Source organism: Rhinolophus sinicus, chromosome 14 (genome assembly GCF_057876585.1).
Source record: "Rhinolophus sinicus isolate RSI-liver-muscle chromosome 14, RSI-T2T, whole genome shotgun sequence".
In the NCBI taxonomy this organism is placed as follows: Eukaryota; Metazoa; Chordata; class Mammalia; order Chiroptera; family Rhinolophidae; genus Rhinolophus; species Rhinolophus sinicus.
This window is the reverse complement of record NC_142514.1, coordinates 42904211-42929327: the sequence shown is the minus strand read 5'-3', so window position 1 is coordinate 42929327 and position 25117 is coordinate 42904211. Positions and strand designations below refer to the sequence as shown.

General features: G+C 39.4%; 1 protein-coding gene across 17 annotated transcripts in view; it reads right to left on the bottom strand.

The window, feature by feature from the left end:
- The window catches only part of FGGY (FGGY carbohydrate kinase domain containing), a 386336-nt gene that overhangs the window by 227133 nt on the left and 134086 nt on the right, over positions 1 to 25117 (bottom strand). For all 17 annotated transcript variants that reach the window (XR_016018635.1, XM_074334784.2, XM_074334788.2 and 14 more), the window contains one exon: positions 3088 to 3203. Coding sequence is in view for 16 of the 17 variants with exons in the window: in XM_074334784.2 (XP_074190885.2) it covers positions 3088 to 3203 (116 nt within the window). In the remaining variant the exon portion in view is untranslated. The remainder of the gene's footprint in view (positions 1 to 3087; positions 3204 to 25117) is intronic.

The following is a 25117-nucleotide window of genomic DNA, read 5'->3' as shown; positions in this document are numbered from 1 at the left end:
CAACCATTCGTTAGGCACATTTCCCCTTTCTGAACCTTGATTTTCAGCTGCTGGACAGGATAAATAAAAATATAACAACTCCATTGCATAGTTCTGAACATGTAAAAAGATAATTGTTATAACGCATAGCACCATGTCTGAGAAACAGTAAACCATTCGTTTTAATAGCAGCCATTAATTATATCCTTCACAGGCATGACTATGGATATACAGCCACATGACGAGAATTGTCAGGGTTAGAATTACAACTATCCTAACTCCTCGTTCAGTGTTTCTGACCCAATTTTCCTGTACCCCTTAATTACAGGACAAGAGCACCTCCCTTGACACTTAGTCCTAATGGTTCCTCATCCAGGTAGGAAGCCCACAAGGAGCCTCCAAAACACCACTTGGGGACTGAGGATTGGTGGCCCTGCCTTAGCTCTAATGACCAGCACACCAGCACCCTCATCTGTGGCCCGAATTGTGTCCCCCAAAATTCATATGTTGAAGCCCTAACATGCAGTGTGACTGTATTTGGAGATAGGGTCTAGAAAGAGGTAATTAAGGTTAAATGAGGTCCCAAAAGTAAGGCCTTTATCTGACTGAATTCGTGTCCTTATAAAGAAAGATACCAGAAGCACACAAAAGGTCTCTCTTACCCATCTATTTAGTCAGTAGACATTTACCAGCATCTCTGCCAAGGTACTCAAGGATGACGCAGATAGGGTCCCTGCCCTCCAGGAGCTTTCAGTTGAGTACGACTTTCCTGTTTGGCCGCCCATTTCCCCTGCTGGGCCCAAGGCACTGTCCAAACCTCAGGCTGGTTGGCAGGAGTCCTGGCACACCATCCTCTGGCCAGCTCCCTCATTTCCCAGAACAAATTATTGACTCTATTCCTTGGTTGCTGACTCCTAATGATCTGAACAGCCAGAACTTTAAAAACCACCATATCACTTAAAGTATCAATACCCTGTGAAGTTATACCCACTCATCAACTGATATCCCTTATCACACCCCTACGCCTGTCCAGGTATGAACTCCTGTTCCAATCTAGCTCACGTTGGCTTGGGAGTTAAATATTGGATGCTGCCTCATCCCACTGAAGGTCACCCGTATAGCCACCTCAATTCCCTCAGTCTCATGTATCCCAAGGATGTCGTCTGCTTTAGTAGGAAAGTTCTAATACTGACTCTACAACTTAATAGTGAACAAGGAACTGAATCTCAGTTTTCCCATCTATAAAACAGGAAAACCTATACAAATAGGTTTGTGAAGGCGAAATAAGATAATGTAGAAAATCCATCACCTACTAAAAGACTTGGAAAGTAGACGGTGACTAATGACTGCTGCTTTGCTTCTTCCTCTTTTCCCCTGGTCCCAAGCTCCTCCCCACTTCTCTACCAGCTCAGGTCCTGAGATGGTTTCAACTGAGCAACAGAAATTCCGAAAGGGCTCTTTCTGCAGACCACCCTGGCTCTGTTCTTTTCTCCAGATTTACCTATTAGGAGTTGAACAGACCACAGAAATGAAGGTATGTTGTCTAAAACACCGCAATACAGGTGCTACGGGGATCTTTCATGTTTCTATCCTTATATTCTTGAACTCTGACAGAGTTTGTGATGAGGACTCCACCAGAGAATGGTAGAACTGAAATAACCTACTATGTGACTCAGTTATCAAGGGTGACCCAAAGTTGTAATAGATACTACTACCATGTTTCCCCGAAAATAAGACCCAGCTAGACCATCAGCTCTAATGCATCTTTTGGAGCAAAAATTAATACAAGACCTGGTATTATATTATATTATTCCTGATATTATATTTTATATTATGTTATGTTATATTATATTATATCCAGTCTTATATTGTATTAAACTAAGACTGGGTTTTATATTAATTTTTGCTCCAAAAGACACATTAGAGCTCATGGTCCGGCTAGGTCTTATTTTCAGGGAAACACAGTAGCTGCGCACCAATATTTAAAGCAAAACTCCCAAGTTTTAGCCAATCATATGGATGGACGCATGGCTGCCCAGCCAATGACTAAATTTCCCAGCCACCTTGGAAGCTAGTGGGGCCTTATGAACAGTGCTGGTCAATGGGATGTGATGAGAAATGACACGGCCCATTTCCATGCTATGCTCCCTCCAAAAGAATGTATATGGATTCCTCTGGTCCTTTTCATTCATTCCCCTCGCTGGCTGGGAACTGATGAGAACTGGAGTAGCTAACTTGGATCCAAAGTTGGAGGCCATATTGGGAGAACGGAAGAGCTGCCCTGATAGTCACTTATCTCTATTCTATCACACAAAATAACCCTCTGTCTTATTTAATCCACTGTACTTTTTAATTTTATTGTTACACCATCCTAGCCGAAACACTAAACAATAAAGAAGTATTTCTATTTAATCAGGTATAACTACTTACCTGATGGCAGCTTACTGGAATTGTAAGTAGTAGCTATAGGAAATAAATACCTTTCTGTGAAATGAACAAGCAAATCTTAAACATTAAAATGTCAGCTACTGTTATATGTACCTAATACCTGAATTCTTTGCACCAGGTAAATCCCTACCAGTCACCCACACCTTTACTGTCTAGTCAGTGCCACCTAAAACTGAAAGTCGGAGACTAAGCTATGGCTTAGTTATAAACCACTGGCTCACGTCCCAGTTTCGGTTTTATTCCTGATCTTCCTTATTTTGATCTCTTTAATTATTTATTTTTCTCTGTTCGTGACCTTGCCTGATTCCTTGAACCTAACGGGCAAAACATTTTCCTTGTAATGACTGGAAATGATCCATACACACCCTCTTGATTATGCTATCCCTCACTGCTCCTTGCACATGAATTCCTCAGTCTAGCCCAATGTCTACGATTCTGTATTTCAGTGCAGTTTCATAGCCTGCACCCCTACTCAGTTCCCGTTAGTCTCACCAGGAGGACTGCTAGTCATGCTCTACCCATCATAACTTATTTCTCTTGTTAAAACAGGGCTGTGTTCCTGTATTTCAATTCATACAAAAACAAAAACACACCAAGATCCTCATATACACATACACATAATCACTCTCCAGATTTATTTATCTTTTTTTTTTTTTATACCTATTTTGCTGTAATTATCTGCAACAAGGTCTTCCAATCCAATCATCTTCCAGAAACTGTCATCCCATCCTTTCTCTGCTGAGTATGTCCATTTGCACACCAGGGAGCAGAGAGACCTAAGAAAATGGGAGAGAGGTAGAACCAATAATATAAGCTAGGCTTCCTTTATGTTTTGCCAAATGCCTACCCGGATATCTACAGTTGTATTGAAGGAGAATAAACCAAACTAGGTAGTTCTTCATCCCTGTTTAGATGAAAAGTCCCCAATTACACCTGATAGCGATTGAGATACCTCTCAGTTCCTTATGTAGCTCCTGATCAAGCAGTGCGTATAAATATTTGTATTTATATCTATATTTATAGTTACATGACATTTGTGAGATAATTAGAAATTACATACAACACTAAGCTATTTAATGATATTGAACATCATTACTACATTTTAGGTATGATATTGGTAATTGTGGTTATATTTCAAAAAAGATTTCTTATTTAGAGATACATACTGAACTATTCATGTATAAAACAATACATTATCTGAGATTTGCTTCAAAATAATAAGAGAAGGGGAAGACAATGGCATTATGGATGAGGCAGGATTGGCCATGGGTTGGTGGTTGTGAGGTTGCGTGATGGGTAAATGGTGTCCATTATATTACTCTGTTTTGTACATGTTCAGAATTCTCTATAAGAAAAGTTTTTTAAAAAGTGTCTGGTGTGTGTGTGTGTGTGTGTGTGTGTATTAGGTTGGTGCAGAAGTGACTGTGATTTTTGCAATTATTTTTAACCTTTTAAAACCACGGTTACTTTTGCACCAACCTAATATATACGAGAGGTGCCAAAAAAATGTATACACATGACCTGTGTTCATCTTTTGTTATCGGTATATATTGAATATTACAATTTTAATACAGTTTTTTCTTTCCTTAAAAATGTGTACACATTTTTTGGACAAATAGATATAGATAGGTAGATATAGATACACAGATACAGATATAGATATGTAGATACACAGACATATAGATGTAAATATAGATATATATGAGAGAGAGACTCCAGTCTAAAGTAACATTTAATAGGAGGAAGACTTGAAATCTGGAAGGCGTTTTCCTCTCCAGGTTCATTTCTCACCCATTCACCCTTAGCATTCTACACTCCCGCAATAAAACATCATTTGCAGTACTCTGGGGGGAAAAAAAAAAAAAATCATGTTCTTGCACATTTCTGTGCCTTTGTCCTACTCCTATTTGAAAATATTCTTCCCAGCTTCTTCACCCTGATAACTCCAACACTTCCTTTAGCCTGGGCTGAGTCCCCAGCGCTCGGTGAGGAGTTCTCTTCTGAGCTCCCCGCGCGTGCAGCTATGCTCCATGACAGCCCTTATCACACTGTAACTGACTGTTGATTTGTCTTCCCTATGCTCCTATTGCCTTCCAATCTGTCCTCCTTACTGTATGCAAACTTCACAAAATAAAATCTGATGTTGTCAGCTGCTGATTAACACTCTTCAATTGGTCCTGACCATCTTCAGCGAGAAGTCCAATCTTTCACAGGGCTTAAACGGCCTTTTGTGATAGGACCATGCTGCACGCGTTTCCCCCTGCCGTTCCCACTCTTCCTTTCTCCATTCTACAGTACTGAATGAGCTGAAGTTTCCCACAGCGGGCTTTGATTGCTCACTTCCCTGGGCACTGACTGAGCCTTTGCTCCTTTCTGCCCAGAATTTTCTTCCCTGTTACACATCTAACTCCTAGTTAACCTTCCTCACTCAGCTCACATTGTCCCTTTTCATGAAGCCTCAGTGGAGGACAAGCTGAGCCCAAAACCTCTTCTGCAAGTTCCAATCAGGATATACCTTATCTTAGCATTTCCCATAGTAATTGTCTTTGCCCATTCACTTTTCTATCTCTCCCACTAAACCGGGCACTCCTTCAGAGTAAAACCAGCCCTAACAATCTCTGTATCACCTAGTCTACATTCAGTCACGTATCCAACCACGATGAATACTGACTGAATGGAAGCACTAAAGAATGCGTGTGATTTGTCCATATCGCCACAGGTTAAACGGTATAACCTAGGTTGCTCATGCAGTTTTAAAGAGAAACCTATCTCACCCAGCCAATAGTTGAAGCACATCTCATTCAATCACTCACACAGATACACTAACTCACTCAATAAACATTCAGTATTCAGTCACTACAACCCCGGCATATGCTAGGGAGCCCTGGGGAGCCAACAGTATGCAAAAGACCTGGTCCTCTGGTCTCATAGAAGCTGACAGTTGAATTGAGGAGACAAATTGATCAAACAATCACACCTAAAATCACATACTAACAAATAGCCAAAAATGTTCTGAAATAGACAAAGAAATGAGAACCTTTAACAGGAGAACCTGATATAATCTAGTGGGAGAAATAAGGTGGGGAGTATCAAGGAGGGCTCCACAGAGGAGGTGAAATTCTGTGAGGTCTAAATTTTGAAAGCAAACGAATTTATAAACTTTCATTGTTGAATTTTTTTCAGATGTCATATAGATGGCAGGACACAATGAGCCATAAGTGGCATGACTATACTGAAGGAGTGATAGTACCGGAGAAACTTAATACATATGTGCTAAATCCTTCACCTGATACAAGCAAGAAAAATTTTTTGGAGGTACAGAAAAGACAGCCATCTGTGTAGCATTTTCTGAAGAGTACATAATAGGCTAACCCCTCCTGGCACAATGCCTGAATTTCCATATTCCTGGAAGCTGACAGCTCACTGGAAAAAGCAAAGCTATGGAGGAAAGAATGGTGTGGAGGGACTGTTTCTAAGGACCCAACCACATAGGAAACTCTTCACTTCTCAGATGCCCCACTCATGTGCAGATTTCTAGGCCTCCACTTTGACCCTTCCTTCTGTCTTAACTGATTATCGCTCCTTTCTCTCATCCTTGTGTACTTGGCAAACTCCAAATCATCCTTATAGTCTAGTTCCAACGTCACCTCTTCTGCAAAAGTTTCCTTGATACCTCCAAGTTAAACTCATGGTTCTCTCCTTTGAGGTAGTATTGTAACTTGGAAATATTGTATTGCTGTTCTTTATAGCTGAGGTAGGTTGAGTCCACGGCCCCCAGTCTTCAGCCCTACACATGTCCACATCCTTTGCCTTGTAATTTGCAGTGCTGTGCCCTCTTCTCTCCCAACCCCCACACTCCTTTCCTGACTCTAGACTTTGAATTATGTCACGTGACTGCATTTGTCCACAAGAATAAGGCAGGCTACCTGCTAGCGTCAAGTCTAAGCCTCAAGAGGCCACGACATGTTTCTGCTTGCTTTCTTGAACCTATGGCTTCACCATGAGAAAATCATGCCTGGGATGGCCTATTGGTCCCAGGAGGAGGATAAGAGATTAGTGGAGCAGAGCAATGGCCACCAAGCCCAGCCTGGATCAGACACCCCATGCAACTAAGACCTGAGTGAGTCCAGCTGACACTAGAAGAACCATCCAGCAGAGCACAGCCTAAAAGAGCCATCCATGAGCCAAATAAGTGATTATTACCTCAAATTACTGAGCATTAGTTGTGGCTTATAAAAGAGCAATAGTGAAACAACTCAACACATTATGGCATAACTAAGTTACTCCAAGTAGAATTTGTGCCCCTAATAAGGGCCAGGAGAGGGATGCCTCAGTCCTCAGAGCAAGGCAGAATAAGTGGCCAGACAGCATTCTTGGAGTGAAGATGACTAAGCCCAGGCGGCAGGAAGTTTTACAGCTGAAGATGCCTCTGATAACTCCACTTTCTACCAAGATTAATAAAACACTATTAGAAACCCTTTTTATTTGGGTTTCTTTAAATCAACTCTTGGGTAATATGGACGTATAAAAGCAGCGCAAAACTGGCAAAATTTAGAGAGTACACAAGTGCTCCAGAATCTCTCGAAGAAAGAGCAAGTATAGGATTTCGTGTTGTTAGTGAGTAAGGGCAAGGTACCAGTAGCAGAACCACAGGTTCACCTCCCGGAGCTATAGAGGAGCGCCGCTTCCACTCATGCAGAAGGAGCCACTCACTGTTCACTGCCATCCAGAGTGCTCAGGAAGCACCTGCTGTACCTTTCACTTCTTTCAGATTTGTTAATGCCAAAAAGACTATAAAAACCTGTATGAGCATCAAAAGAACATAAATCAATGAGTAGGCAGAACAAAAACAAGACTAAATTCGGGGGACTCTTTCACCTGAGAGAAAATCACTAGAACATCTATGAGTACCAGGTCTCACAGCAGTAGAAAGATGAAAGAATTAGAAGAAAACATCAACAATGAAAGCAATGAGAAACCAGAAGAACACAAGAAAGACTTTCTGAACTAACAACACTGATTTTAAATTTTAAACTGTAAATTTCTGCAGAACAAAACAAACCACAAGAACTATTGAAAATCAAATTAATGATCTGGAAGACCAAGTGAATGAAATAACTTACTACCCACAGCAAAGACACACAGAGAGAAACAATGATGGAAGGAATAAGGCGCTTAAAGGGCAGACTCAGCAGCTAACATGAGAATAACAGAAATTCCAGAAGGGATTTTATTTTATTTTTTAAAGGGGAAAAGTAAAATGAAGAAAAAGATTTTAAGAAACAGATGAAGGAGATGTTATAATTCAATGAATACAATACTAGTTGGTTTTTTGTTTTGTTTTGTCTTGTTTTTCATACTGAGCTGCAGAAAGATTTAAAACTTCAGATTCAAAGTCTCATTAAGTTCAGGAAGTGAATCCAGGAAATACTTGAATTTCAAGCATAAACAGAAAATTATACAAGTTTCCAGACAGAAAGAATAAGTTACTTACAAAGGCAAGAGATTCAGACTAGCTAAGGAATTCTCATCTACAACTCTGGAATGTAGAAGACAGTGGAACAATGTACAGACTATTAAGAAAAATGACCCAAGAATCTTATACCCAGACAAAATATTATTCAGCTGTCAGGGAAAAAGGAAAACATTTTCCACATGCAAGGATTCAAAAGTAAACTTCCCACATACGTTCTCTGGGGACAGTACTTGAGAAAGAACATAACCAAAAAATTATTGATTCAGAGCAACTATTTCAGCATAGGGGAAATCAAAGACCAGAGAAACCAGTTGTGGTGAACACTGATATTTATTCTCTCTCTCTCTCCATATACATATACATGTGTGTACACATATGTACATATATACACAAGTATATATGTGTGTATGCACACATATTTCTATCTAAATAATGATAGTATAAACAGCAATTTCTAATATTAAATTTTCTTGAAACACAATAGGCACGCTATATTAGAAGAAACAATCTAATAACAAGCGGTAACTGAAAATATAAAGTTAATTAAGAGATTGAACAAGGGGTACACAGGAAAAATATTTTGAAATGTACATGTATTTGAGGCAGAACACAAGTTTAATGTTGGTTCTAATGAAGAAGAAGGTAATCACTAACAAACAAAAAGCTTAGTAGAACTCTCAAAAAAACAAGGGGTACAAAGGGAATAAAAAGAAAATTAGTAAGTCAGTGAAACCAAGTGAAACCAATTAAAATAAAAAGTAAAAGTAAAAGGGGTGCTGTACTATAATTATAAAACAAAAATAGGGTAGGAGGATAAAATCAATTATTTCAGTTATTACAAGAATGTGAATGGGCTGAATCTCACAACTTGTTAAACAATAATAATACTTACACTGTAGTTAAAATTAAGCTGTACCTTGTTTACAGTACAGATTTTTAAAAATGTAACGAGTTTTTTAAGTTGAAAAAGAAATAACAAAAACTAACAAAATTTTTAAAATTACAATATTAATATCAGACAAAGTAGAATAGAAGATCAAAAATATTAGCAAGACAAAGAGGAACTTTCCATAATGATATCATGCTCAAATCCAAGAAGACTATTTCTATTCACTAGGTTTTATGAACTGAACAATATAGTGTGTAATATATAAAACAAGAGCTCCCAAAACAAAGCACTTAAAAAGAGATGCAATTTATTTAGAGATTTTATTGTACTTTCAAAATTTGAAGAAACAGGTAAATAAAAGGCATAACAACAATAAACAATACTATTGAGGTATTAAAGGACTCAAATACAATCAACAAACTCAATTCTATATACTCATATGGGGGGTGCAGAGAAGGAGAATATTTTACAATACAAGCAGAGACTCCATGAGTAAAGTGGTATGCTAGAGTTTTAAAACAGCTTTTATTGGAAAAGAAGGATGTCTGAAAATTAATAACTTAAAACAGCCAACTTAGGAAATTATGAAAAACATTAATAAATTAAACTGAAAGAAAAATCCAAAAGGTAAAGATAAAAGCAGATGAAAAACGTAAAATAAGATAAAATTCAGAAAGTCAACGGAGCCAAAGCATGGTTCTATGAAAACACGTTCTATGTAACAAAAATTTCTGGCAAAATTTAGGAAGAAAAAAAGAAGGCAAAAACAACAAGCATCATGAATGAAAATGGCAGATATAACTACAGATAAAGCAGACATTAATAGAAAAACATAAGGATTACATGAACATTATGTTAGTAAATTTGAAAAATTAGGTAAATAGTTTATTAGAAAAACAGAACTTGTCAAAATTGACTCAAGAAAACATAGGAAACATTAATAAATTTATTACTGTTAAAGAAATTGTCAGTAGTAAAAATCATCTCTCAAATAAAACGTCAAGCCCAGATGGTTATACTAGAAGTTCTAACAAATGTTCAAGGAACAGAGTACTCCTAAGTACTTCAGAGTCTTGAAGAACAAGGAATGCTTTGCAAGTTATTTATAAGGCTAATACAACTATGTTACAAAAACCAAGCAAAGACAGTCTAAGAAAGAAACATCAGAGGCTACTCTCACATTATAAATGTGGACACAAAAATTCTAAGCAAGACATGACCAAATTTAATATAAAAATGTGAAAAAAAATACAGCATGAACAACATTCAAAAATGTTTCAATAATAGAAGATCTATGAGTGTATTTTACCACAGTATTTTATGAAAGGAAAGAAAAAGGATCAATTCATATTGAAGAATAAAAAGTATCCGATGAAGTTAAATGCCACAGCAAGATAGAAACTCTTAACTGAAGTAGAAATAACAGAAGCTTCTGCTTCTAACCACGATGGAGTAACAGAGAATGGACTTTACACCTTTGCCTTAAACAACTAGAAAATTAGAAGAAAAATATATGCTCAACTGTTTTCAGACCTTGAACAACAAGCAGTGCAGGACTGTGATGCCTGAGAGAAGGAAACAAATGAGGTGAGCCTCAGGCTCACTCTGGCTTTCTGCCTAGACGAACGGGCGGGACGCCAAGGAAAACACAGCAGCTTCGCTAAGTTGAGGAGACCGAGATCAGAATTCAGGGAATTTGAGGTGGCTAGAAGCTGTGGTGGCACAGACTTCCAAAGAGGGGGTAGTAGCTATGCAGAAAGAGAGCCCCGGAAATCTGCCCCAGAGTCCTGCTCCTTCTTTGGTGAATACAAACATGCAGATATGTACACTGACACTCCATGAGGTCTGGTGACGAGTGACTGGAAAGCTGTGAGCTGAACAGTTCTCTGAGTTTGCACAGAGCTGAGGATCACTGGAGCTACTAAAATTAGAGTGGAACATCCTCATTGACGACGCGGGACATTCAGTAGAGACCCTAAAAGACATATACCTTGGAAGTGCGACTGAAATTTTCTTGTGTAAAGTCCACTCTAACCCTGGTCTATCAAAGTTTTTCAAAAAGATTCCAAAGGATAAAACTAAGCCAAAAGTATATTATCACCTATCAGAAAAAGTTGCTCAACAATCTTAAGAGGAAGAAAAAAAAAATCCAGGCACCCAACAACATAAAATTGACAATGTCAGCATCCAATCAAAAATATTTAAAGGAACTGTAGCCAATTTCATTTTTTATCAAGTTCATAAAAGCTATCAACATACAAAGCGAAACTCAATGAAACCAAAGCAGGATAAACACAGAGAGTGAAAAACAAAAACAAAAACAAAATACACTCAGTGCAAAAAAAACACATCTTTTTTTATATGAAAATATTTTTAATTTATTGGGGTGGCAATGGTTAATAGGTTTCAAGTGTACAATTCTGTAATACATCATCTATATATTGCATTGTGTGTTCACCACCCAGAGTCAGTTCTCCTTCCATCACCATATATTTGATCCCCTTCACTTTCTTGTACCCCTCTCTCCCCTTACCCTCTGGGAACAACTAAACTGTTGTCTGTGTCTGTGAGTTTTTGTATGTTTATTTGTCTTGTTTGTTTGTTGCTTTCAGTATTATATCCACATATGAGTGAAATCATATGGCTATCAACTTTTTCTGTCTGACTTATTTCACTTAGTATAATAATCTCAAGATCCACCTGTGTGGTGGCAAATGGCAGTATTTCATCTAAAAACAGAAAATCTTAAAAGCAGAGGAAAAAGACACCTTATAGAGGAATAAAGACAAAAATTTTACAGACTTCTCATCAAAAACAGTGCAGAAGAAAATGGAATGACATATTCAAAGTAAAAATTTTAAAGGGAAAAAACCAATCTAGAATTCTATACTCAGCAAAAAGATCTTTAAACAATTAATGAGAGATACAGACTTTTTCAAACAAACATAAGCTGAGAGAATTCATTTCTAATAAACCTGCATTGCAAAAAATGTTAAAGGAAATTCTTCAAGGAGGAGGAAAATGATACTACATGGAATTGTGAATCTATACAAAGGAATGAAGAGTATCAGAATCAGTAAATATGGTAGTAAACATAAATGACATACTTCTTTCATTTTCAAATTTCTTTAATTATTTGAAGGTAAACTGGTAAGTTAAAGATACATATTATAAATCCTAGAGAAACCAGTAAAAAAGAAATAAAATTAATAAACCAATTTTGGAGATAAAATGGAATACTAAAAATATTTCTGTAATCTGGAAGAAGGCTGGACAAAGGAAAAACTGCATAGAATACATAGAACAAATAAAAAACAGACAGCAAAATGGCCAATTAAAACCCAATCATTAAATGTAAATGGCCTAAAAACCCCAAAGTAATGGCAGAAATCATCAGACTGGATGAAAATGAAAAATCAAATCCAACTGTATGTTCTCCACAAGAAACTTACTCTAAATATACAGACACAAGTCAGGTTAAAGAATAAAAGGATGTTAAAAGAGGTTCTATGTAAATACTACTAATAAAAAAGTAGAAGTGGCTATATGAGTATCAACAAAGTAGACTTCAGAACAAGAGTATTACCAGGTACAGAGAGGTACATTACACAATGATAACAGGGTCAATTCACCAAGCACATTCATGTGTTAAAGAAGAAATCATAATTTTTTAGAATGGCAACTTGAACTCAACTAAAATTGTTTCTTTTTTGTTTTGTTTTAGTGCAGAACTAACAAACAAACATTGAAAAAACTACATGAAATCAAGCATTCATGATGATATCATGAAGGATGTGACCACCTAAAGTCACCCTTGTCTTTTATAAAAGTTTGCCTGAAATTCAGTGGTCTCAGTGGCCCATATGGATTAAAGGTTCTCTGTAAAGGAGTCCAGAACTGTGGGCATGCTCGATTTTATACTGTTTTAGGCAAGAGTGTGTATGAGTGGGTAAGGCCAGGAGGCACTGAAGGATCTACTTCATCATAAAAGAATATTATCTTATATGTTTCATTTCCTGATACTCCATCGGGCCTTCTGGGAATTTCAGTGTATCAGGCCTGGTCATGACATCCCAGAGCAGGGACGGTACCTGTCTCATTCGTGTCATTCCCCAGCACCAAGCAGAGTGCCACTCGGGCAAATTTTGAGCGCTCAGTGCACGTTTATGGAGTAAATGAATGAGAACCCTAGGATGTCAGTTACAGAAAGAAGTTTTCAGGTACCTAAATAATTTTTAATTGATCTTTAGAGATTGCTCTCCGTGCAGGCCCTGGAGGAGACACAAATTAGATTCCTGGAATGGTCAGGGGCAGCAGAACACTGGGTTCCCTGCACAGACCATCCACCTCAATAGAACAAACACAGATTTTTGAAAATAAATTCTGTCTACTTCACCTACTTCCCATCACCCACTTCCCCAGACACAAAAACATGCCAAATCTCTAACATCTTCTTTCCTTTTTTGAAACATGCAAAAACAAAGACAGACTTCCAGTGAAAGATGCCAGATCAACTGCACATGTTGACCTCTGCTCCCTTTACAAATTCCCAAAAATGGCAGTATAGAATATTTCAAAAAGGCAAAAACCCACAATGACGAAGAAAACAGGATAGAAGATGACAGCAATAGAAATTTGCAAACCAGAGAACACAGATGGATGAATAGTAACTCTCTAGGTAGACTTGGAAAGATAAAACCTAAGTAGCAGTGGGGAAAACCCAGAAGCCCAAGGCTTACCCTGCAGAGACGCAGGTGTTTCTGAAAGTGGGAATAAAAGCAGGGCTAACAACAGCAGGCTGGTTGAAAGCTGAGTGGGAAGTAATTAGACCTTCATGAGCCATCATTATGAGCAATCAGGGTACCACCTCTCCCGTACCCTGGCAGAAAGCTAAGGTTTACCCTCAGGCAGAGTGGGGTACAAGGCCCAACTAAGGGCAGGGAGGGGCATCTTGACGAGCACAGAGAGAGAAAGTAAGGACCTGCGTTTTTGCAAGTCAGTCCTAAAGATCTCTTCCTCAACTCAGCTCCCAGAGCTCTGGCAGACAGGTTTATACCCTGAAGATTTGTCTTTGGGGAAGCTGATGAGACAAAAGAAAAGATCTAAGGCTACATATGAGGGCTGAGGGTACAGAAAGAACAGGACAGCCAGATCACTTCAGTCTTAGAAGGATTAAAATGACAGACTATAAGAAAAACCCACTTGATCATCAACAACGGTACCTGCTATAATTGTCACCATCATGTTACACAAACACATTAATTCAGAAAATATTTACTGTGGGTCCACTATGTACATATAAGTTTTTCTAGGCAGTAGGCGCCTCCAAAGTCTGGGAGAAACACAGAGAAAGTGTCCCCACCATCCAGCCATACGCCTAAGACCATAAAGCAGCCTTAGCAAGAACAAGGAGAACTTTTGACTTTGCTGCTTTTACCCAGAGCAAGGCACACATCAAAAGCACACGCCTGCTGAGCTCCAGAGGCCTGATCATTATCATGTATTTCTCCAACAAGATTTTACAAAAATGCAGTCGGCACTGCTGCATTATTTATATGCAGTTCACTGTATTGACACTGCCAGGCTCCCACTTTCAGGAGAAATCTTTTGTTCTCTGCTTGGGGAAGGCAGAACCTGGAGAGTCTCAATCGAACAAGCTAGTGAATAACAAAATAATTAGAGCTCAGAGTGGGGATAAATTACCAAGATATTCCTGGCTGCAGCCTTCAGTGCAACCCAGGCTTATGATGGCTCTGTTTTTCCAAGCCATACAACAGACTGAATTACCAGCACTGAAGATACAGCTCCTGGGGAGATATGGCTTGGACTGGATGCTAATTGTATCAACAAAGAAACCAAGTAGGTCTTATTTCTGAAGAAATACCACTGCACCAATCAGAGCTGCTTCTGTGAAAGAGCTGTCAGATTTCAGGCTTGTTACCATTGGCTCTGTACTTCATCAAGACTCGCTGACAGGTCCATGACAGACCGAAATAATGTATGCAATGATGCAGCGCAGGGCAATACTAAATTGCCTTTTCAGTTAGACTTGCCGATAACATGGTTCGAACGTGGCCATGACAACATGGGGAGCATGAAAGAACTGAATAAATAATCAAGTTCAGGGAGTTTTCCCATGCCCCCAAGAGAAAGAGATCTAAGAATCAGAAAACAAAAGATCCTAAAGTCGCCACCCAAACATTCCAAGATCTTGGTGAAGCCCTTGGACTCATGGATTTGTATTTATCTCCTAAAAAATAAGGATGATAACAATTAGAGGCAGTCTGAGACAAGGGAGGAAAACAAAGAAAAAGGGAGCCCCTATAATACACCAGGCACTAAGCCTAGTACAATTATGCAGGTTATAGCAACTGTTCCCACAACAAACTGGTAAGGATAGTATCAGCATCCCCATTTGATAGAGATGAACACTGAGGCTCAGAGAGCTTGGGTAACACATTTAAGGTCACACCATTGGAAGGAGCAAGGCACTTAAAAGTCTACACATGCTTATTCAGGCCCATTCATGAAAAGATATTAACAAACCATTGCAAAGGCCAATTAGCACATGAGACAGAGTGTAACAAATTTGAGATATTTGGTTTCTCTGTGTTTGTAGTGTCTGTTAACTTCTTTTCTTAATAAAGGAAAAATTAGAATAAAAACAGATGAAGAGCTCATGAAACACAGAGCCCTAGGGAACTAAGTAGCTGCCTTAGGTTTCCTGCGCAGATGTTCTAGTAAAAGTTAAGGTGTTCGGGAGATGCATATCATGGGCCAGGACACAGGGACCACAATGAGACGCTCCCTCAAGGTGGGAAGGTGAAGCCTGTTTCTGAGAGTTCAGCTGTAAAGTCAACCCATAACGAATAAGAGTAGAAACACGCAAATTATCATAAAAAGACAAAATGGGTTCCTGGACGTTCAAAATTCACAGTAACCACACTGAAGGCATTATGATGGCTAAAGAAAGAATCTGTCAGTTAGATGGATGGTTACTCTGCATGAGAGGGGAGAAACAGGCAGGAACAGAAGAGGCAGAAGCAGAGGCAAGGGTCAGTGGGAAGAGGGAAGAATTTTGCAGGTAGAGAGAACCACATGTGCAAAGAGCTAGAAGCGGGAGACAGCATAGAGCGACGTACATCTCAGTGAGGGGCCCTCCACCTCAGCCTCAAGAGCTGAGTGTCTTCCCCAAATGAGGAAATAAACAAAAGAACCTTTCACTCCCTCACTCATTCACTCAACAAACATTTAGTGAGCTCTGATTATGTACCAAGTACACACTGTCTCTTCCTTCGTGGAACTTGGGGTCTAACAGAAGAGACAAATTCAAATTTCTTACCCTAGGAAGGTTAAGTATAATGAAGAAGGATCACAGGGTGTTCCTAGAGCTCATGGTACCAAAAGACTAAAGAGAAACAAAAATGTATACCCTGCTTTCGATTCTTCCACTAAGGGTTCCCACTGAGCATGTTTCCTCCTTCGGTTTTCAACAGAACGCCTTAAGGCTAAAGGCCATTACAATGGGGCTGCCTTTTGATGGGGGCATCCTCAGGTCTTGCCCCTTCCAACCTCGCCTCTAGTTTCCCTCTGCCTTTGCTCTAGCTCCTTTTCCGTTTTAGGAATGTACGGTTTCTGACTCAATGATTTCAGGCTTATTCTGACTCTAGCCACCTAAAAATCACCAGTGGCCCAGCTTCTAGTTTTTTCAAACCCCTTGGCTTCAGGGTCTCACACCCTGGTGCTGGCTTCCTCCATAAGGTCTACTCTAGTAAGTATATGAGGTTACTAATAACAAGACCTATTCCCAACCATATATCTATGTCCCAATATAACTTAGAAGAGACTAAGGACGTAGGCACCTATCCCAGGCTAAGTCAGAAAGGGGACCCTTCCCAAACATTTTGAAAGCTCCATTATTAAAATATCTCTTCCAGGGTCAACCAATTTTGGCCTATCCTATTAGAGGATAACACATTGTATATCACAATGACAGACAGTGGTGTCTATACAATCCTTATCTTCCAACATTCTTCAGTCCTAATGGCATCCAAAACTTGCCATTTGTCAAGTTGAGTGCAGGCCTGGTCGGTCCAAAGTTATCTAAAGTGCACATAGCAGTAAGCCTGGTCTCTAATGCTACAGACAAGAAATATATGAAAAAGAGCAAAGCTATTCTAAAGCACCTAGTTGGGGAGGAGGGAAGCAAGGAAAATAGAATTATATTAATACATGGTCATTCATGGATGCTCTGCTTTGAGGAGATAATGTAAGATTCTTGGCAAAGGTTGAGAAAGGGGGCAGATACAAACAGCTCCTGCCAACTGGCCTAGTGCATTCCAATTCTGTTTGGTTATAAGGCCATTTTATGATTAATTGGCTTCTGGAACATCCAGCAAACATCATCTTAACTTCAAAATACTCTTCAATATAAATAAATGCATGAACAAATTATAAAACCAATCTTTCCTTAATCAGCTAGGATTATACTTACATATTCTCCTAATAACAATTACCTTACACTATAGTTTCGCACAGAACCTATTAGCATACCGTAAGCACTCAACAAATATTCTTTACCTTTATCTTTCATGAGACGTTGACAACTCTAAGAGGTATTAAAGGCATAGTGATTTGCCCCACACTAAACACCCAAACTGCTGTGCTTGATTTTGCCCGGTGATACTATCTGCAGTCACTTGATACTTATAACCCCTGAGAATATTTAGCAGATCTTACGGTTCTAGTTCTCTTACCATACCAGTTTCGGTTTGGTCTCTAGAAATGGTGCCACTCTTCTCCCATGGTGCAAAACGCAAAAGTGTTAGGAATATTATTTCCCTCACCCCGTTCTCCCTTTGGCAGGGCTCTGTGCTCCAGGTGACTGAGGGTATCACTATGCCCATGTCCATAATGATACGTGGAAGGCACCATGGTGATGTGGTGTTGATGTCCTTCTCAGCTATGATGTCAGCTCTTCCAGCAAACAAGGAGCTGACTTATTTAGTTCTCAGTGCTGAGAGGCTTAACACAAAGCAGTATCCCTCTGGCACAAAGGGGAGAGAGACAGGTTAACACTTCAAACAAGGCAAAGAGGAGAAAACATTAAGAGTTGGTAAACTGCAAGCACAGATCTGAAGTCTTCATAACTCTCAAGATATCCTGCCTCTAAAAAAAAGGAATGAAAGGAAATGGAAAAAAAAAATAAACAGAAACAGCCTTAAAACTAGGTTCTAAAGAGACGAACAGACAGAGCACAGAGGATTTTTAGGCAGTGAAACTACTCTGTATGAAACTATAATGGTGGATACATGTCACACATTTGCCCAAACCCACAGAATGCACAACATCAATAGTGAACTGTAATGTAAACTGGACTTTGGGTGATGATGATGTCACAGTGTAGGTTCATCAATTGTAACATATGCACCACTCTGTGCTGCAGGCAGAGGACATATGGGAAATACCTCGCTCTCAATTTTGCTATAAACCTAAATCTGCTCTAAAAAAATATTGTCTACTGAAAACAACTACAAACCTGACCTCAATGTCCTTCAAAAATTAAGATCCAGAAAGTGACAGAAACAGTACATCACCTCTTCAGAAGGACACGGTCAGACTTGCAATTAATGTCAAGAACATGGCAATTTTGTGACTTAACCATTTAAGTCATTCATAGCAAATGTCATCTGTCTGGCCTCCAGAAATTACCCCGTTTCCCCGAAAATAAGATCTAGCCAGACAATGAGCTCTAATTCATCTTTTTGAGCCAAAATTAATATAAGACCTGGTTATATTATATTACATTATATTATATTATATTATATTATATTATATTATATTATATTATATTATATTATACCCGGTCTTATATTATAGTAAAATAAGACCGGGTCTTATTTAATTTTTGCTCCAAAAGACGCATTAGAGCTGATTGTTCAGCTAGGTCTTATTTTCGGGGAAACACGGTATTAGTCTCCCAGGGGAGCAGAGCACCCAAAGATCACCTAGCTAACAAGGAGAGATCCAGCATTTGAACCCAAACAGCTAGCTTCAGAACCTATGTCCTTAACGACTATACACACTGCCTCTAGAAACATACCCTGTGTGTGACATGGGGATTTCACAGGTGACATTTAAGGTAGTTAAGAGGAACTACTGAGGAAGTGGTCAACTCTCTCCTGGGGATATTAAGAAAGCTCCCCCTGAAGGAACAGTTTGCACTGTGACTCCTGCCACATGAGGGGGGACTTCACCAGGTGGAAAGAGGTTGTGGAGATGCTTCAGGCAGAGTGCAGGCACCAAGGCACTCAGTGCAAGCATGAACCTGCCTCCAGCTGGGAGGTGGAAGAGCTGACCTGCTGAGGACTCCTCCCATTTTCTGATTTCACTGCTGCTATGAGAAAGGCTTTGCTAAGCACAGGCAGAGTACAGGTCCTGGATCAGACACGGTGAGGCCATCATTCACTAGTGAGGCGATAACCTCCCCGCACTTCATTTTCTCGTCTGTTAAGGAGCGTAATAGAAGGACTTATCTCAGAAACTCACTGAGTGAGTTCATTCACATCAGGCACGTAACACAGTGCCTGCTACACAGCCCAGGCCCAATAAAAGGCAGCTCTTTTTGTTCCCAGTGTTTTCACCATTAGCATCATCATCTCATACCGACCCTGAAAAAGAAAATGCTATTGAAAGAGAAGTATTCAAATGAAAACTTGCTTTGAGACAGTGCTAAGAACACGACAGAGGAATCCCATGGGTTTTCAGCTCTAACTGGACAACCATTATCTGAACTGAATGAAATAATGACAGAAGCAACCCAGCTCAGCCTTGCGCAGCTCAGCCTTGCTCAACTCAACCGAAAATTAAGTTAAAACCCAAATACTTAGCTCACATCTGGAACTTGCACACCAGTACTGGGCCCAGACTATGCTCCCTCTGCAAAGCCTCCGAGAATACTCCATCTATTCATGGAGTGAGTCATTAATTCCCAACTTAGTTTTGCCAGCACTGACCATGGCACTGCAGAGGCATAGAGATGAGTCCTAGGTCTCCTCCTTTTAGTAGCTCAGAGGGTAGAAGGGAAGATGAACATATGGGGGGAAATGCAAAAACAAAACAACAACAACAACAACAACACAACAATGTAAGAAGGGATTTAATACACACATAAAGAAGAAGCTCTAGGGGACACGGAAAGGTAGAGAAAACATCTCCATGGAGGTTCTAGGAACCTCTATAAAATACCAGAGAAGAATGAAAACCAGGTCTCAGATTTGCATCCTAGGGAACCTAGGGTAAGGAGTATTGAATTATCCGTCATTCGACTCTTCTCTGGCTGAAACAAACTGCAGCTCCTGAATGGGTCCTGCTCCCACTCACGTCTGTGCTTGGTCATGCGGTTCCCTTCGCCTGAACACCTTTACCATACTTACCCCTGGTAAATCGTAACCACCTTCAGATGTGAGCTCCTTTGGGAATTCGTCCAAGGTGCACTGTTTATCCCTTCACCGTGCTTCCCCTGCTCCCCATCACAGCACCCACAGCACTAGGATTGCCTGCTAATTGTCTTTTTCTCTCCCACTGTAGAGATGTACATTCTGCATCCCTGACTTGCTAGTAAGATTGACGCATAAAGACATTTAAGAAATGTTTGTTGACTCAATGCCTATCCCTGATGTCTTCTTTAAGTTGCCACGACGTACATACATACCCATTTTATTCTGGCATAGGAAGCCACGTTTGATTGTTGAACTGGAGCTTTATCACTGCAAATCAGTCCTTATGGTGAGTTTGTAAATTAATTAATATTAAAAGCAAATCAATCAACAAACAAAAGGGACCAGAGGCTTCTGCTCAAGTGTAAATCCACATCCTTGCTAAACTAAATAAGGAAAGGAAATTGCCTACCTGCCATCCTTTCTAATAACTAGGATGAAGGAGCTTGTGGAGTTTCTTAACTGGGAAACCATGAAAAATATTAAAAGTGCACTTAGAGTGTACCATGTTCTTTTTTTTTCGGCTCCTTTAAAATTATCATGTGTTTTTCTAATTGAGAAAGGCCTTATTTATAAACCAGACCTGAAACAAAAAGAATCCATGGCCTAAATTTCCTCTATTTCCCTTGTGTATCATTTCTGTTTCTTTTGAACCTTGCAAAGAAGTTTATGACAAATAAATCATGTCTTATAAATTAAGCAACTGGAGAAACTGAGATGGGAATGGTTGATGGCAGGCTTAAAAAGATACCACTATATATCACTTGAGGTCAAAGTATTTCAGTCACCCACCAAACTGGCCGGATCAAGTGATCTTAATTATGTGAGACATATTTCTAAGTACACCTGAAATCAGCAATCACCTACTAATCATACCTAGCCCAAGTTTTTTATTTAGGCAAAAGACAAATAAATTAAGAAAGTAGCATTCGATGGTTTGGAAATGGAGAACCAAAAAAAAATGTCAGATGGACGGAAGAATTACACCAGGGAAAGAGAAGGCTATGGAAGGATGGAATAACCATCTTTAGGAAGGAAAATATTTTCAGTTGAAAGCAGCTGTTTTTCATTTATATGAAGGCAATGAGCATAAATTTCAGTAAGAAAGGATTCAGATTAACTAAGGGAAAACTGCCTAACTCACGGGCTGGACGAGGATGAGTTGGTCTGAGAAGACGAGAATCTTCTTTAAAGGGATCTTTAAGAAAGCAGAACCCCATCAGTTTCAGGTGGCTAGGGAACTGTCTAGCGAATGGACTACACAGATGATTTCTTGTGTTTTTTATCATTATTGTTGTTATTATGCTGGTTCAAAGATTCTGTGATTCATTCCACTTACTACACAGACAACCTCTTCGATCTCAACAAAAGAACACTGACGAATAACATTTCTGAGAACTTCAAATTCATGAAGACTAATTTATGGTCTTATTTAAATAAAAGCATACAAGTTTCCTTTTAAATTTCAATTTAATAAAATATATTGAGTGGCTATGAAGTGCCAATTCTGTGCAAGGTGTCAGGAGCATGGAAATAAAACAAGAATTCCAGTCCTCTCAGTCCACTGGAGGAGAGAAAATGCTCCATAAATTACTATGATGTAAACGAGATATAATACATAGCATTGAAGACATATGAGCTATGCAGTAACAAAGAATAGAAAGACAATACGTATACTTGGGCTATCAAGGACTACGAAAACTTTGAGGAAGAAGTCGATTATGACATAGGTATTAAAAATTTGTAAGATGGTAAATGTGATAAACATTATAAACAGACAGAGAAGTATGAATATGCCTGGGAATAGGGACTGGCCTCATTTAATCTGAGCAAAGACAGATGGTGGGAGGTAATAAGAAAGAAAATGTGAAAGTTTTTGGGGCTACGTATATGATTCAGTATGTAAATCTCTAAATGTGAGTGAAGCAACAGATACGAGCATTCACCGTATTTTGTGATCCCAACGGAAAGGCTCCATATCACACATCGCTTCTGATATGGAAATTTCTGTCAAATAAAAACATTATGGTGTGTCCTCATCCACCTTATTCACCGGATCTGGCACTGCATGACTCCTGGCTCTTCCCCAAAGTCAAAATGACCATGAAAGGTAAACATGTTGAATCGTTTCAGGACATCGAGGCAGCCATGACAGCACAACTAAAGACACTCACAAAGGAGGACTTCCAGAACTGCTTCAGAAAGTGGCAAGAACAATGGGATAGGTGTGTTCAAAGTAAAGGGGAGTATCCTGAGAGGGATTAATGGCAATGTGTCTTTTACTATAATAATTTTTTTTAATTTAAACATTCATTATATTTTTGGATCACACCTCATATTTATTATCCTTGAGTCAAAATAAATTCAGTTCCTAATTATTTCTCCCCTCAACTGGAATAAATCAGACCAAATTTATTATTGTATTATTTTCTAAAAAAATTCCTAATATTAAAAAGTTACAATTTAGGCAATTAACAGATAGCTGCCAAACACATGCAAAACCCTTGGCTTGCCATCCCTGGAAATGCATCCAGAAGGAACCAATATGGATTTGATTGCCTAGTGGAAGGACAGCTAATGGGATGGACTTGGCACTTTCAGTAGGATTTTGAAAAGTTGTCACAATAGATATCTGACTCTGAAAAAAGTTTTCCAAACCAGAATAAGAGAAACACCAACGTCAGCCATTTTTAAAAATCTATGATATGCCTAAATCTTAGAGCTGGCTACTTCTGCAGAATTTGTAAAGCATTCTGGGTTGCATGGTGAAATGAAGGAGAAAGTAAGTTGCCAAGTGGTATTTATCTCTCAAGGAAATAAAAAGGAGGTTTTAGGAAGCTACGTAGTATTATGGAAAGTGCAAAGGCTTTAAAAATGGTCAGGCCTAGATTTAAATCCCAGCTTTGCCACTTCCTATGTGATTAGGCTTGGGCAACTATCTGACCCGCTCCATTTCCCTACAACTAAAAGGGTAAAGACATCGAACTTAAACCCTTCTTGTGAGGAACAGATATACTGTAAAGGACTTTCTAGCACAGCAACTGACCCACACAGCCCCTCAATGAACAATCCCCATTATCAGGAGCACTTGTATTTCTTCAACTTGCCACATGTAAAACATTCACACACACACAGACACTTCAGACTTTTCCGGAAATCTGCCCATCAAACCTTATAGAAAATCTCCACATTAAACAGTCTCTTCTGAAACCCCCAAATCATCTCCCTGACTGATTGTGGGAAGGGTAGATGCTGTATCATAATGCAGTTCCCTTGTCAGCCTACAAATTGGCTCAGATTCCCTCCAAACAGTCAAGAGTTAGTTCCCGGGGGCATAACGCCACTCTAGACTGAGAACGAGTCTGAAATAGTCATGTTTACCGTGGCATGTATATAAAAACTCCAAACCAGAACATTTTAAATTAAATGTCTCCCCTCGTACTGGTCCATTAGCACAATTACTGACGTGTACATATTACGTGGACATCATCTCCAGAGTGAGCCACATGGGGACACATTTATGACATCAGTGTTAACGTGTATTTATTCCTCTAACATTTCCCCCAAAGCAGTCACCAGACCCATCGCTGAGGAAGCAGAACGCAGGGCTGATGTGTTCTCAGCCACTACATGTAATGGGCACATGAAGTTTCATTATGCTCTTCCCTTTACTGCTGTACACCTCTGAAATTTCCCCCAATAAAAAGGAAAAACAAATAAAAGAGGATTTAAGGACACGGAGGTCACTAATGTGGACCTCAGCAACAGTGAACCTGAATGTCTATTCGTTCCAGTCACAGAAGGAAATAAGATAGATACGCTATCTACCATCCTGAATTCAGGAGAGAGGAGGGGACGCCAGCATTTAACATATAATTACATACTTACAATTGTGTAAAGTGAAAAAAGTGCAGGGTACCATGAAATCATATAATAAGAGGGGCCGAATTTACTCTGAGGGGTCAGGGATAGACTCCTTGGGGAAGTGACTTCTAAGTGGAGACCTACAGGATAAACAAGCATTGTACAGTGAAGAGGGCGGAGGGACAGGACCGTGTCCCATCCAGGGGGACAGCCACCAGGATCAAAGGAATGAATGGTGTCAGCTCTGAGCCCAGCACCCAGTTAGGTACTTCTGAGACATCTGATTTTTGCCTCCCAACAGTCCTGGTAAGAAGAAACAGAATTAAACTAAGGAATTGAATCAAAGTTGCATAGCCAGTATTATTTGCTAATACTAGCAACCATGATTTCTCTTCCAGAGCCTCTTCAACAAGTATCAGCTGCATAACATTTTCTAAGTCCCTAGAAATGTGTATCTAGTGAGAGCTGCATACATGAGGTAGTTATGTTAGTGGGATTAGAAACCAATGAAGTTCTACGTCTCAAATACTTTTCTTAGCTAAAAAAGCAAGGATTACCGTGCCTTCCTTAGGCTGTAATAAGGTACAGAAGACCTGAAGATGATCTAGTAAGCTCTCTCTGGATCTTACCATGACTGAGAATGGGCCAGTCTAGAAGGTGCAGGCAAGTTGTTTAGCTAGTGTCTGGCTTGTAGAGACAGCTAGTTTTAGTCTCAGGTGTAGCAGTAAAAGCCGAAGTTCGTTCCTTTCCTGTGTTGTGAAAAGACACATGCCAAGTCTTCTCACCCTGTTGTTCAACTTCTCTCATTGACCAGATAAAGGCAGACGTCTACCAAGAACACATGCCTGCCTATGCGGGGAAATGTTATGCTAGTGAAATTCCCCCGAGAAGAGCGGTGGGATGAAGTCGATTCAGGAACTCTTCATTCACTCACTACTCTTTCATCCATTAACTCATGTCCTT